The sequence below is a fragment of the Lampetra fluviatilis genome, chromosome 28 (assembly GCF_964198595.1).
Source record: "Lampetra fluviatilis chromosome 28, kcLamFluv1.1, whole genome shotgun sequence".
Lineage (NCBI taxonomy): Eukaryota > Metazoa > Chordata > Hyperoartia > Petromyzontiformes > Petromyzontidae > Lampetra > Lampetra fluviatilis.
In genome coordinates this window covers 8,493,733-8,507,069 of record NC_136302.1, presented here as the reverse complement: position 1 = coordinate 8,507,069, position 13,337 = coordinate 8,493,733, and the positions used below count along the sequence as shown (strand labels likewise).

Here is a 13,337-nt window from a genome sequence, read left to right as displayed (position 1 = left end):
GGATCCCTGCAGTCACGAAAACTTCAAATCTAGAACGAGTCGCAGACGTAAACTTTGTAGGTAACACATTTATTCAGTCCCAACAATGGTAACTTCCCCTTTTAACACAATAACAACCCAAGGTGGTAACCACCCGGCTAACTACACTAGTTACCACGCAACTGCTACTACGGACCCGGGACTAAAACATCTGCCCGGGTCCACGTGCTGGAAGACTTGTTTAATGGAGATGGTAGACGAAGGGTTTCTTTCCCGGGATGAACAACCCTGGTCCCTCCCCTCGGGACCCGGCTTATATTCTCTGTGGCGTGGCCGGCTCTTTCCTTGGCCACGCCCACCTTCCAGAATCCTTGGGAAGAATCTGGGTCCCAATCACGTGACCCCCCCCCTCCCCTCCCCCCCCCTGGGGCCCCTGTCAACTTAACCGGTCACGTGTCCTCCCGGGTCAACCAGAGTGCCATGGCCTCGCACAACCTCATCCTTCCCGTCGGCACCCACACACACTGTCCTGTAGGGTCGGCACTGCATTTACAGCCTGGTGCCATCCAGCGCCATTATTCCGTGCACACCGTGCCCCTTTAGGGCCAGTACTACAACCACAACGTGGTGGCATCCAGCGATGTCATTACGTCATTCACTAATTGGCATGTTCTGTTTACGTGACAAACCTCTAATTGGCTGCTGTGTCGGGTGGTGGGCGGGTTTAACGGCACATTGACGTGATCTAACCCCCAAAAAAGCTCTTGGTGTCGTGCCCGTGTCCTTTAAAATTTGTATTACTATTTCAGCCTCCAGTAGGCACGCTTTCAGTGCAGCGAACAACGGCCCACATTTGTCAAATAACGCCACTCTCAAGGGGGGTGTAAAATAACACAATGTATGTAATCGGAGATGATTCTGGCAAAAACGGCCCTCCATAGAGATGGAGGCTTATTTTCCCGAGCAACACGGTCTTGTCTCCAATCTAATTTATAACAAAACGCAATGATCAATGTGGTGGTGACGGTGGGAGCAAGCTGATAACAAAATAACCTCCCAATATTTGTCTCCGTGTAATAAAAGAAATTACGTTAAGTGTTTTTTATTTTACACTCTTGGGAATTCAACTTGGCTATGTTGTTGCTTTAAAACCGAGGTGCCAAACAACAGGCAAGCGAAGGTCGTATCGTACAGTGCAACAACGAGAGCACAGATATTAAAATTGATCAACTTTATTTTTTCTTCCCCAATTCCATGTGCACGTTGTTGAAATATGGAATCTGGTGCAGGAGCAACTGCAATTAAAAAGTTAGACTAGGGGCAAAGTTTTTTTTTTTAAATGAAAGCGCTTATAAGCCTGTGGTCCTGAAAAATGCGTGCAGTACAGTATGCCAAAGACGGCATTTGAGGAATTTGGCTCGACGGTGTGACATTGTGGTAACATTTCATGGTGCGGTTACTCTTTGCAGTTTCGAGGCTCTGTGTGGATTTGATGCCCTCTTAATATTTTCTCCGGCACCTGGGTCCAACTCATTTTATTTCTGGTTCATTCAATGTTTTGTCATTTTTAAGACGCCAGCAATCCTGGAACGTCTCTGCGCGAGATCGAGGTTTGCGGACATTTCATCGTTTTTCATTGCGAGGACCTTTTCGTTGAAATCGGAGAATGTCGGTCGCCGTTGTCGATTTTTTTTATTTGACACGCCGGTGCATTCTACTCCGTTTGCAAGCTCAAACATATGACGACTTTTTTTTTTTGCATTGCAGGCTCCTGCAACGGCTAATTGAATTTCAAGACGCTTGCCAAAAGTGGAAGACGGTCAACCTTGTGAAGAGTTCCCCTTTATTTATTTTACTCCCCTCCAGCAAATCTCTCATCGGAATTAATGCCACCTCGACCACCTCAACCACAACGATAACCGGGGCCCCCCTGCGGTGTTCAAAAATCGCTGGCGGGAGGACGAAATTGCTCCAGCTTGGTGGCCTCATCGCCGCGGCCCCCCACCCCCTCTCCCACACCCCCACCCCCCACCCTCCTTTTTGTATAATCATCGTTATTATGGGTCAGAAGATCTCGACGGGCGTGAAGAACGTCGACGACGAGTCGTCGTCGTCGTCCGTCTGCCGCTCACTGCGCCACCAGGCGTTCCTGGGGCCCGACTTCTGCCGTCCGGCGCGTCTCGACCTCCTCCTCGACCTGCCGCCCGCCAGCGCCGAGATGCGTGCGCGCCACGCCTGGAACGACCGCGACCGCTCGCTCAACGTCTACGTGAAGGAGGACGACCCCGCCACCTTCCACCGGCACCCCGTGGCGCAGAGCACCGACGGCATCCGGGGTCGCGTCGGCTACACGCGGGGCCTCCACGCCTGGGAGGTGACGTGGCCCGCGCGTCAGCGGGGCACCCACGCCGTTGTCGGCGTGGCGACGGCGGACGCGCCGCTCCACTCGGTGGGCTACACGTCACTTGTCGGCTCCACCGCAGACTCGTGGGGCTGGGACCTCGGGCGCAACAAGCTCTACCACGCCGGCAAGGCGGTGGGCCGCGACGGGGAGCACAGGACTTACCCGGCGTACCTGACGGCGGACGAGAGCTTCGTCGTGTCGGACTCGTTCCTCGTGGTGCTCGACATGGACGAGGGCACCGTGAGCTTCGTGGTGGACGGCCAGTACCTGGGCGTGGCGTTCCGCGGGCTCAAGGGCAGGAAGCTGTACCCCGTGGTGAGCGCCGTGTGGGGCCACTGCGAGATTACCATTCGCTACATTAACGGACTCGATCGTGAGTACAGCCGATTTTTTTTTTACTTTTTGATTTTTGCGAGCGTGGGCGTCGCGGTTTTGCCGTCGTGATTTTGTGTCGCCGATTCTCGCCCGTACGCCGTTTGGGGATGTTGGCGGTTGCCACGGTGTGGGTGGGGAGGGGGGGGATGGAGAGAGAAGGTGGGGGCTTAAAGTTGAACTCGCAGGTGCTGCTGAGCAGAGAACGGGGCCGACCAAATGGACCTGTTGAAGGTGTCGTGGGGCTCTCGATCCCTTCATGGCAGTGGTTCTCAGGCGTCCTGACCCACGGACATCACCTCGGGCGATTTAATTTCTGCAGGCCCACACAGACCCTTAATAGAAAATTATTCGGATTTCCGGGAGAGCTTTTTTTGTACACAGCTTAAAGGTTTTAGTGGGGGGGGGCATTTTAGATCTTCGGCTTAGGGTAGTTTTATGCACGGTAGTTTACCAAACTAAATTTAAATGTCATTGGTAAAATATTAATTAATGTCCAAATCAAAAGGAAAACCTTGCCAGTTCCGGATCTCAACCCATTTGGAGGTCGGGGGGGGGGACCACACTTTGAGAACCACAGATTCATGGGAAATGGTGTGGAGCATGGCGTGCCATGTGCGGTTATTCCCAAAACTCCCAGTTCCATGAGCAGTGAGGTATCTGCAAAGCAGTACAGCAAGTATAGGTGGCAGTCGCATCCTTGAAGCGCTTCTTCCGAATCCCAACTTTTACGTGACGCTACTCAGAAATGTCCTCTTCAATTGACTAAATATCACAAGCAGGAACCTTGAATCAAATTGTTTCGGCAGCTCGTTAAGACTTCCCCGTGGGGTGCCACTGGCGATGTTAACTACCCCGCCTAGTATGCAGGAGGTTGTGAGGTAGATCCTGACGTCTGTATATTTGGAGTTTGCATGTTCTCCCTGTGGTCACATGGATTTTTCTCCGAGTTCACCTGGTTTTTTCTATCCACATTTTAGAAACATTCGTTGAGAGTAAAGGGGCTGCTATACATTTCCACATGAGCCACTTTGTTGAGCTATCATTTGTGGCCGGGTCACTTAAGAAAAAGAGCTATGTAGCGCAGTTGGCCTTACCTGGTAAAATAAAAAGTTTAGTTTAAAAGAACTACTTTTAACAATATTAATTGTAAAATGTGGAAGTGCTTTATCCTTGTGGTGCTGTCACCGTGAAATAGGACTTCAAAGTAATTTGGGGTCCTCCAAAGAATCCACTGATGGATGCCCTGGCCATTTTTTGTTGCCACAGCCCTTGAGTTGACCCTAGGCGCTGTCTAGGGTTTGTCGACCAGTAAGATGGCTTTTATTGTTTACCGAGACAAGACTGGTCATTTGCAAATTTAATGCAAGTAGAAGAATAACACATTTTGAAACGTTCACGTTCATTTTTTTTGGGTCTTCCCACGCTAATTCCACTTGTGCTGTAGGGGTGAAAACATTTACATTGGGACCTCCTGCGGATAACCACGCGTTCATGAATGGCTCCTGGAAGTTGATGTCGCACTGCGACTTCTAAAGTCATAAGTAGACGACCGATATTTTTTTGAGGGAGTGGGCGGGGTGGGTGACGGAGTACTATTTGATGCATTGGAAACATTGTTCATCACACGTCCACGCAACCAAAACGTTTAATTCTCCCCAGAGCTGTTTTTTTATTCACGCTGAGTTGAAAAAAATAATACCTTTTTTTTGTCGTGAACGTTTTTTGGTGCGGCCGTTGTGGTGACCGGACCGACAAATTTGCTGCACGGCAGGGGCCGGATTACATCCATGGTGGCTGAAACCCAGAGATGTGAACCCACAATCTCACCCCGAGGCTCTAACCACTGAGCCATCTGGCCACCTCCAAAGTAGTCGCAGCATTTAGCTTCTTTCATTTGTGGCCTTGAACACGGGCCTAGTTCGGTACGGCTGCATTAACAAAATCTGCAATTTGTCATTTCTTTGGACCGTATTACGTGTTACTCCCATAATTAACTATTTGTTCTGCGACCCATTTATGTATGAACTTCTTTTGCACCGTACGTAGCCAACCATGCTAATTGGAGGTGCGGGGGGAAGGACAACAAACTAAACACTTTTTTTTTCATCAAATCGAGCATGCCAGTAAAAAGCAGAATCAAAGCCCAGGCTTTTTTCAGCAAGGCCACTTTGCTCATCTCTATTACCCTTAACCTTGAATGCATTATCAACTGTACGGCGCACGGATGCTTCAGGCCACGAGCTGACGAGTACGATTTCAAGTGGATGTTGTGTCAATTGGACCACTCGCAATAAGGGCAGCGTGACAGAAACAAAGAGCCCCATTGTTTGGGTTCCCGTGGTCTTCTGAGGACGAGCGCGCCAGAGCCGCATGAAACTGAACCCCCCCCCTCCTCTGACCCGGGAAAAATGTGGTACCATCTGCTCTCTATCTCGGTTTACACGTGTCCGTTTGTGGTTCGTTGTGACTTGCTAGACTGGGCAGATGCTGATGCGTGTGCACACTCAATCCTCCGCTTTTGGTTAGCCATCGAACGAGGGGGGACTGTCATTTAATCGCGTGCTCTTGGATGCGCTTCCTCTGTCGTATGGAACGCTTTTCTTTCTCATATTTGGAAGCCAGTTTTTATATACGTAGGCTTTAGTGACCAGTTATCCATAATAGAGGTTTTTGGGTTAGATCTCGTAAATGCAAATGCATCCTTGCTATATATACACGATCTAATCCAAAAACAACTCTGGATTAAGAAGCCACTTTTAAATCTAAATTGAAAATTAATTTATTTTAAGAACTGCTTTGTTTTAGTTTGTCCTTTCCTCACACCTCCTGGCTCACACTTGCTCCGTACGGTGCAAAGTGAGTTTTGCACACGTACAATGGGTTCACCCGCTAATGGATTAAATCTTATTTTGCTCCAGCATTATATTTTACCACACCTTTTATTAATACAAACATCAGGTGGGCATCTATTGTTTTCTCCGTATTCTCACGAGGCCATGATAAGTAAACTGCTGAGTAGAAAGCCCAATGCGTTGTGCGAGTTAATACATGTACCTGGCATGCTAGGGATTAAAATTGGAAAAATAAATCTCGTGGATGAAAAATCCTAATGAAAAGGAAATGAAACCTTTAAAAAAAAAAGACGTGGCTTGGTTGGCTGTGTTCTAGGACGTGGCCCTACTATCTCTGGGTTCGAAGTTGGGTAACAACCCCATAATTACAATCTCAAGTGTAGCAAGTTGATGGTCTTAGCCCCAGTCATCGATGACATGCGCAAAAAGTAAAAACCATAAAAACAATCTGGTAGATTGCTTTCTTTGTGCATACTCCCAGCTCATGGGAATGTAAAACGTTCGGTTTAACATGCTGCAGACTTTGCAAAGACACCCAGGGTTTCCAGTGCGTCGATAGTGTGGGGTAAAGAGGTCGATTTTTTAAGCGGATTCAAAAGTCGATCGGGCGGCATCTTTCGTTGTGTGACCTTCGTGACTGCTCGGTGATGCACTGCCCACTGCAAAAGGTCAGAATGGATTTGTTTTTATAACATGACGGCGATATGATGGTTGGAAGCGGTAGGTGGGTTGGATGAAAAGGAAAATAGTGAAAAAAAATGGTTATTCTACAGACCACAAATGAGGGGTAAATGTTTTGGTCGTTGAAGGTGTTCATTTAATAAATACACCAATGAGTTCACCCTTTTTTCTTCCCATATTTTAGTGAAGGCCAAAATGTACGAATCACGTATTTTTGCAATACCTGCTCTCCTTGTATTAAAAAAAACCCAACACGAATTGCAAACTGCGGGGGAAAGTTTTACAAAACTGTTAGCACGAGTTTGGGTGTTTCAATATTTGTTCTGGTACACACGCCCCAAAGAATGACCCCCCCCCATCCATCCAGCAACAGACAAAACGGCATGAAACAGATGATACGGATCTCCTCGTTTACAAACAAATTATCTTCGCTCGCAAGGCTTTTTTTATGGATTGCGGTGGAAAAGTTTTTTGTTTTGTTGAAGGAACGCGATGCACGGCATCTCAAATATTAAACCGCACTTTTGAGGACGATGACTAAATCTGAGCAATGCTCTCATAGCATAGGGCAGTGTATTTGATTCAAATGTGTGGTTGCTTTTTATTTTACGGAGTTCCCCAAAAGTCCGGCCTCTGGGTTACATAATTTACTTGAATACTGGCATGAACATGTTTTAATAGTATTTATTTATTTATTATCATGAATATATCATCTTTCCTGGTGGAGTCGCCTCCTCAATCGGTTGATTTCCAAAACTCGACCAAGAACCCTGAATGAATTGAAACAATACATCATTTAATATTTGAAGATTTCGCCTGTAGTCTTACAATAAGCTCCTTCAAAAATTTTTTTTTTAACAACGGTTTTTATATACTCTTAGTTTTTCGGTAAAGTCATGTAGGTAAAAAATGAAATGAAAATTAATAAAAATTAAATAATAATAAATCACGGCGTTTTGGAGGCCAACACAAGTCTCCGTCATCAGGTGGGACCGTCACAGCCAGATTTGCTGTATCAAGTGAGACAGGGATTCCAAGATGCAAGCTCTTAAATACAGGTTAAGGGGGAGGAGAGGGGGGGAGCTTATCAGAATGTGGTAGCCAACGGTCGAAGTACGTCAATGGCGCCTGAGACACGCGGCACCTGCGTTTTGTGCGAGCCGATTTCCACGGTTTGGGGACCGTAGCGTTTTTGACCTACACATTTATATATATACTTAATAAGCCGTCCATACAAAAATTGTAATTGCTTGAAAGGAGGCAATTAATTGAATTGATACCGATTTTCATACCGGCATGCATTGCCACCGGATCCGAGTACGTGTGCAAAATGTCAACTTGATTGGAGAACAGGAAGTAGACAACTTTTGATTTACAAGATTAGACCACGACACAGGAATCGGGTGAAGTAAAACCGTTGATAGAGCTAGTATTCATTTCATGCGTTTTTAATGTTCATGGAAGTCCGTTTGAACATTTGTTCAAACCCATGTAGGTATTGTGTAATACCAATGCATTGAAAAGTGATAGGAATGTAATGGCACGCATATTCAGCAATTTTTTTTTATTTTATTAACATGCATATTGATTTATTCTAGATCCTCAACGAGCATTGTATATGGTAAAAATCGGTGGTGGCCCAGCGGTTTGCACTGCGCGGCGACGAGAGTTCCACTCCTGGCCACGGTTAACATCAATAGTGAAGTGACGTCAGGACCAATCCTACCTTTTGCCCCCCCCCCCCCCGACCAACGTGCCCTGACCAGTGTGGTGAAGTATATCTAAACCTCTCACGGTTGGTTATATGGGGAGGAATGCATTCATTTGCAGATGGAGAATGGCTCTGGTTTTTTTAACTGCTCATGCCGCCACGCCTGTAGCTACTGAGAGGCCGCTACCATTTACCGTAACCGTTACAAAAAAAGAGCCGATTTTTATTTGTCCGAAATTGTGGCGATTCATCACGTCGCTGGGGTGTGGGAGGAGAAATAGTTTGAGTGTTTGCGGAGCTAAGCGTTTGAATTCCAACTTCTGACCATGAATTCCGGTGAGGGAAATAAAATTTCCGTCTGACCCCAACGTTGAAGAGGATCCCGTGAACATTTTTCAAGAGCGGGCCCAGTGTGCAAATGGGAGTCCATAGGCTCGCAGCCAAAGGTCGTAAATCGGAAAGTACTACGTGATGCATAGGCTCATGGTAATATATTAGTAATTGGCCTGCACAACTTCAGTTTCCAGACCCTCCTTTTTGCAAAAAGGATAATGCGTCTCAAGAGGGGAGCAGCAGCAGCAGGCTGGGTTAACTAAAGGACACTGTCTTACAAAACCGAGTCTCTCAATGTGTAACTCCTTAAGTCTGATAGAAAACCTTCATATGTAACGGTGCAGGGGTCTGTTGCATGCGACTTGGTTGATCGTGACTCGTGAATGACTTTATGTAGATATCTCCACAACCAAATTGCGAACCGTTGCATGCAACCGGCTGCTACTGTGAAGCAATTTGCTCGCGCGACTGATCCGGTTTTGAACATCGATTTTTGTGTGTCCATATATAGCGAGTTGAGACAACTTCCACCACCCACTTCTGCAGAGACGAGAGTCCACTATATTTGCCACGTTGTAGAAAAAATAAAAAATATGGAATGAAATCGCCAACCCTGAATCGCAACGATTCATAAATTGTCGGGTTGGTGAAGGAGGAGGGGGGGGGCTACAACCCCCACCCCCGCCAACCCCCTCCCCGCACCTCCCTTATGAATAGATGGACATTGATTTCAAAGCAGGTAAGAGGCTGGGGCGAGACTGAGAAACCTGGTTCTCTGATCGTACAGACAGCCTCCTTGTGTGCAGTGGCGCTTTGAAAACTGGTTCTGTTTTGCATGCTGGCGGGGAGCTCGTCATGCCAAGAAATTCCATCTTGCCCTCTCTGCTTCCCTTGAAATACTGAAGGAAATTCCAATGTGCTGTGCATTAATTACCCGCAAAAGAAGACTCGGGCATGCGGGGGACGATAGCATCTCAAAATCTCATGGGTAGAGAGAAAGCGAGAGAGAGGTTTTTCTTAATTAAACTGCAGAAATCGTCCCCCTTTATCAAATTAGATGTCCAGTTAAGGAAACTTGGTGAAAATATGTTCTTTATAATGCTGTAAAAAAAAATGTTTAGCTTTGTAGTATGCACGTTGAGATCCCTCTTGTGTTTTCAATATAGATGTGAAGTGCTTTATTTGCAACGGTTTTTTGGAACTTGATAAGGGCATGCAGATTGTGAGGTCTTTAATCTTAATTTAGGAGCTTTCGTGACTGCAGGAATTATTCTTTGGTTCTTTTCGGTTAAGTCACGTCTAAAAATAAAATAATAAATTAAAATAAAATAACATTACGACGTTTTGATTGCAACACAAGCAATCATCATCAGGCATAAAAGAAATAGCAACAAAAATCTAACTAGAAAAAACTATAGACAGACATACAAGCAGACAGACATCACAACGGCACACAGAGAGGAGCAAGCTGACAACGCGGCACGGGCACGCAAGCCTGAAAATCAGGAGGCAGGCACACGAAAATTAAATAACCTAGTAAAATATCGAAATGTGATGTAATACAACACAGAGTCGGTTAACACACCAATCAACGCATAGCCTGGTTGATTACGTGTTTCAAAATTTGCTAAGTTAGAATTTTAATATCGATGCACGGGGTGCAAAGTGGTTGCACGAGCTCGCCCTTCTTTGAACTCCAATTCACCGGTTTGATTCCCGGCCACGGCTAGCTGTGGGTGACTTTACCACTCCTTTTCACCATTATATATACACACACCAGTGTGGTGAAAGTATGGTCGAACAACCCCCCCCCCCCATAGCTGACATGGGGTGGGGAGATCTCCATCCAGCAGTGGATTGACAATTAGCTAAACGATATTATGCACTTCTGCTTTGTTGACTCAATCTGCGAGTGTAGTCCCCTCAGGCTTTGAGGCTTAGAATTCAAGGCCGACGGAGTGAATCGATGGCACTTGAATTTCCAATTGCATATATTCTCCAAAAACCCTTCTTAACAGTCTCCCCCACCCACCCACCCACGTGTTCGCATTACATTGTCCCCGGCGTTCGACGCATGAATAATGAACTAAATTGATGTCCCCAGCAATCGAGTCCGGTGTTTATAACAGAGATTTGGGTGTGGGGAAGCGATGGGGGCGGGGTTCGTCATGAATTATTCAGAGGCAATTTACGCCGGCATTGCTGGGGGCGGGGGGGGCGTTGAACGGGTGCGGTGTTGACGTGTTCGCTATATAACAGCACTTGCTCCGACGGTCTAATGAAGGCTACACACGTGGCGGGATCTTTTGTCTGTGTGCCCCACTACCGCCCCGACACCTCCATCCCATCACCACTGCGTGTGCCAACGATGGCCCACGAATGCCACCAGGCAATTTCAAAATCTGCGGGGCATCCACCACGTGAAGCCGTAGCACCTGTACTTGCCCCTACGTCGTGGTGTTAGCGTTCAGCTCTGAGTTGTATACCGTCGAGTGTAGGGTTGTGTGTGTGTGATGCACGTCGGGGAAGCGGTCATAGGCCCTCCCCTAGGTCAACTCTGCCTCCTAAATGACTACCTGTTGTGGTGTGTCCCTCCCCCCCCCCCCCCAGTGGCAATGTTTTACAAAGGCGGGAGTGGTGCCGGCCACGCCACCCCCTCGTGTTGCCCTGCCGGCCTTCAATGGTGTGCTGCTCCCTTAACGGCACTTGGCCCATCAGCCTGCGCAGGCTATACAGAGAGGGGGCCTTTTGGAGCGGTAGTGCAGTGCTTAGCACTGGCGAGACAGACTTGGCCCAGGTGTAGTGCTGGTCGATCTCCACCCCCCTCTCGTTTGCCTTTTTTTGGCTTTTTAATAGTCGCTTGCTAACAGCACTTAAACCAACAGTCGTCTGTGTGGCTACACAGAGGATCTTTGTCTTTGAGCATGTGTGTGTGTGTGGAGAGCCAGGTGAGCTCACTGCATTACAATCGTGGCAACTCGGCATCAATGCCTGCCCCACACCCAGGGGCGTGCACAATTTGGTTTCGGAGCGTAATCTGTGCCTCCCAGAAGTGAACTCAACCTAAGAACGTGGCATGGTGCGAGGGAACCGATTGCTACGTGTGACAGCAAGGCAACTGGGTGTGTCATTGAACATAACCATGCCACGTTACCATTCTCGCTCGCAGCATTTGCACCAGCAGTGTATATTCTGCTGCGAAAGAGGGGATTTCGCTGTTAAGCGTTTTTTTTATTTTCGTGGTCCGTGAGAATTTTTATCGGCGTTACGAAGAACCGCGACGGGTGCTGGTAATTCTGACCAAAGGAATGGATCAAATATGCCAAGGTGGCCAGTACCCTCCAAAAATCACTGGATAAAATAAATTCTGATGTCACCGTTTCTCTGCTACACGCAAACCAGGATGTATAAACCGTGTCCTTTCCCCCCCACCTCCCCTAGTTCCGATCGTGCTGTCGGCAGCATTGATGCTTTGCGAACCACAATTCCATTCACAACTCTGCAGCTAAGCCGTGCATCGCCATGTGTTTTGGGGAACAGCCCTGGCCAATGACGTTGCAGGACTACTTCTGAAGGCCCGCTGATTTTGATCTATCGTTAGCACCTAGGGGCACGCTTGTTAATGCCCTACAGGAGTTTGTTCGTCGCTGGTGTGCAGTCATTTGTGATCCAGGCTCAGATTCAACTCTCTACCCTTGAACTTGGTTCAATGAATTGTGGATTCAAGCCCAGTATCTCAGGTGTGCTGGCTCTGTGCTCCGAACTCCGAAACCACCAGGGGGTTACCCCTGAAAAGTTAGGATTTTGATCACGGCTGCTGCTTCGTTCGTATGTTGAACTTCTTTCACATCGTACTTGGGTCAGTAGGTGAGATGAGTGTGAACTTCTTTTGCACTCTACGTAGCCAACCGTGCTAATGGGAGGTTGCGGGAAGGGAAGGACGTCCAACAATCGGTTGTAAAGAAAAATTTGTTTTGTTTTAAATCTTCAGGTTAAAACTGGAGAACACCATTTTGGGCTGGGTGGGGGTGGTGACGCGTGCGGCTGTGTGTGGGTGGACTGGGGAAGGAAGCTGAAAGTAACATTCAAAAAATGCATTACAATTTGAATTGAAAACAAACACATCCGAGCGTGATTTATAGTTAGAATTTGGGCACATGGGGGAAATACATTTTTAAACTCGTACTGTACAACGCGGCTGAAAATGAATTGCATTTTTTGCTGTGGGGTTTTTTGGAAGTTGGAGAACGGCTATCGTTTTAGTGTTTACGGGCGGCCACGTCTCGTAATCGTGCGAGGGTAACATTTTGTAGGGAAAGTACTCCGGTGTTTAGAAGTAATAATAATTTGTACAACCGAGGGATTGGTAACTGCATTGGGGGGGGGGGGGGCTTCATCCAGCTGTGGATCGACAGTGACCTGCTTCTGATAATAATGAATGTACTCTCTGTGCCATAGTTTTTCTAAAATTGAAGTGACCTAAAGGACCGGCCCAAGAAAAGTATTTGTTTTTCCTCCTGTGTTCTTTTTAATCACGTCTGGTATTGGTGATATTAGGAGTGGTGAACAGAAAGCAATCGCTGACCCCCCCCACCTCCTTTCACTTTTGAAACGCTTGACTTCCCTTCTCCCACCGCAAAAACCTATGCGCCCCCACTGCTCGCAGTCCCTACGTGAGTGGGACAGTGAGTGAGCCCCCCCCCCCAATCTCCTCTTCCCTGAGCCCAGAAGCACCGAGTTCAGACCCCCCCCCTCATTGCCGGATCATCCCAGTAGCAGAATTATCTACAAATGCTCCGGGCCGCACACTTTCAAGGGCCCCGCACTAAATGCTTTCAAGCTATCAATTGCAGTTCAGTGACTCTGCACTTACTTTTACTATAGTACTATACTGCCTTTAACTTTTATGAACAACTGGGTGTTTAAGATTAGCGATTTGTCATTATCTGGCTGTATTGCAAATGTAAAAATCCAATTACTTTACTATACAAGTAGAATTTAT

At 47.2% G+C, this 13,337-nt stretch overlaps 1 protein-coding gene across 2 annotated transcripts in view; it reads left to right on the top strand.

Annotated features, from left to right (window-relative positions):
• LOC144942744 (SPRY domain-containing SOCS box protein 1-like) overlaps nucleotides 1-13,337 on the top strand; it is a 53,829-nt gene that overhangs the window by 25,311 nt on the left and 15,181 nt on the right. Inside the window, exon 2 of one of the 2 annotated variants that reach the window (XM_078869620.1) lies at nucleotides 1,747-2,698. In XM_078869620.1, the coding sequence (XP_078725746.1) occupies nucleotides 2,039-2,698 (660 nt within the window). In that variant the 5' untranslated portion in view covers nucleotides 1,747-2,038. Of the gene's footprint in view, nucleotides 1-1,746; nucleotides 2,757-13,337 lie in introns of both variants that reach the window. The other variant, XM_078869619.1, reaches the window with a different exon arrangement.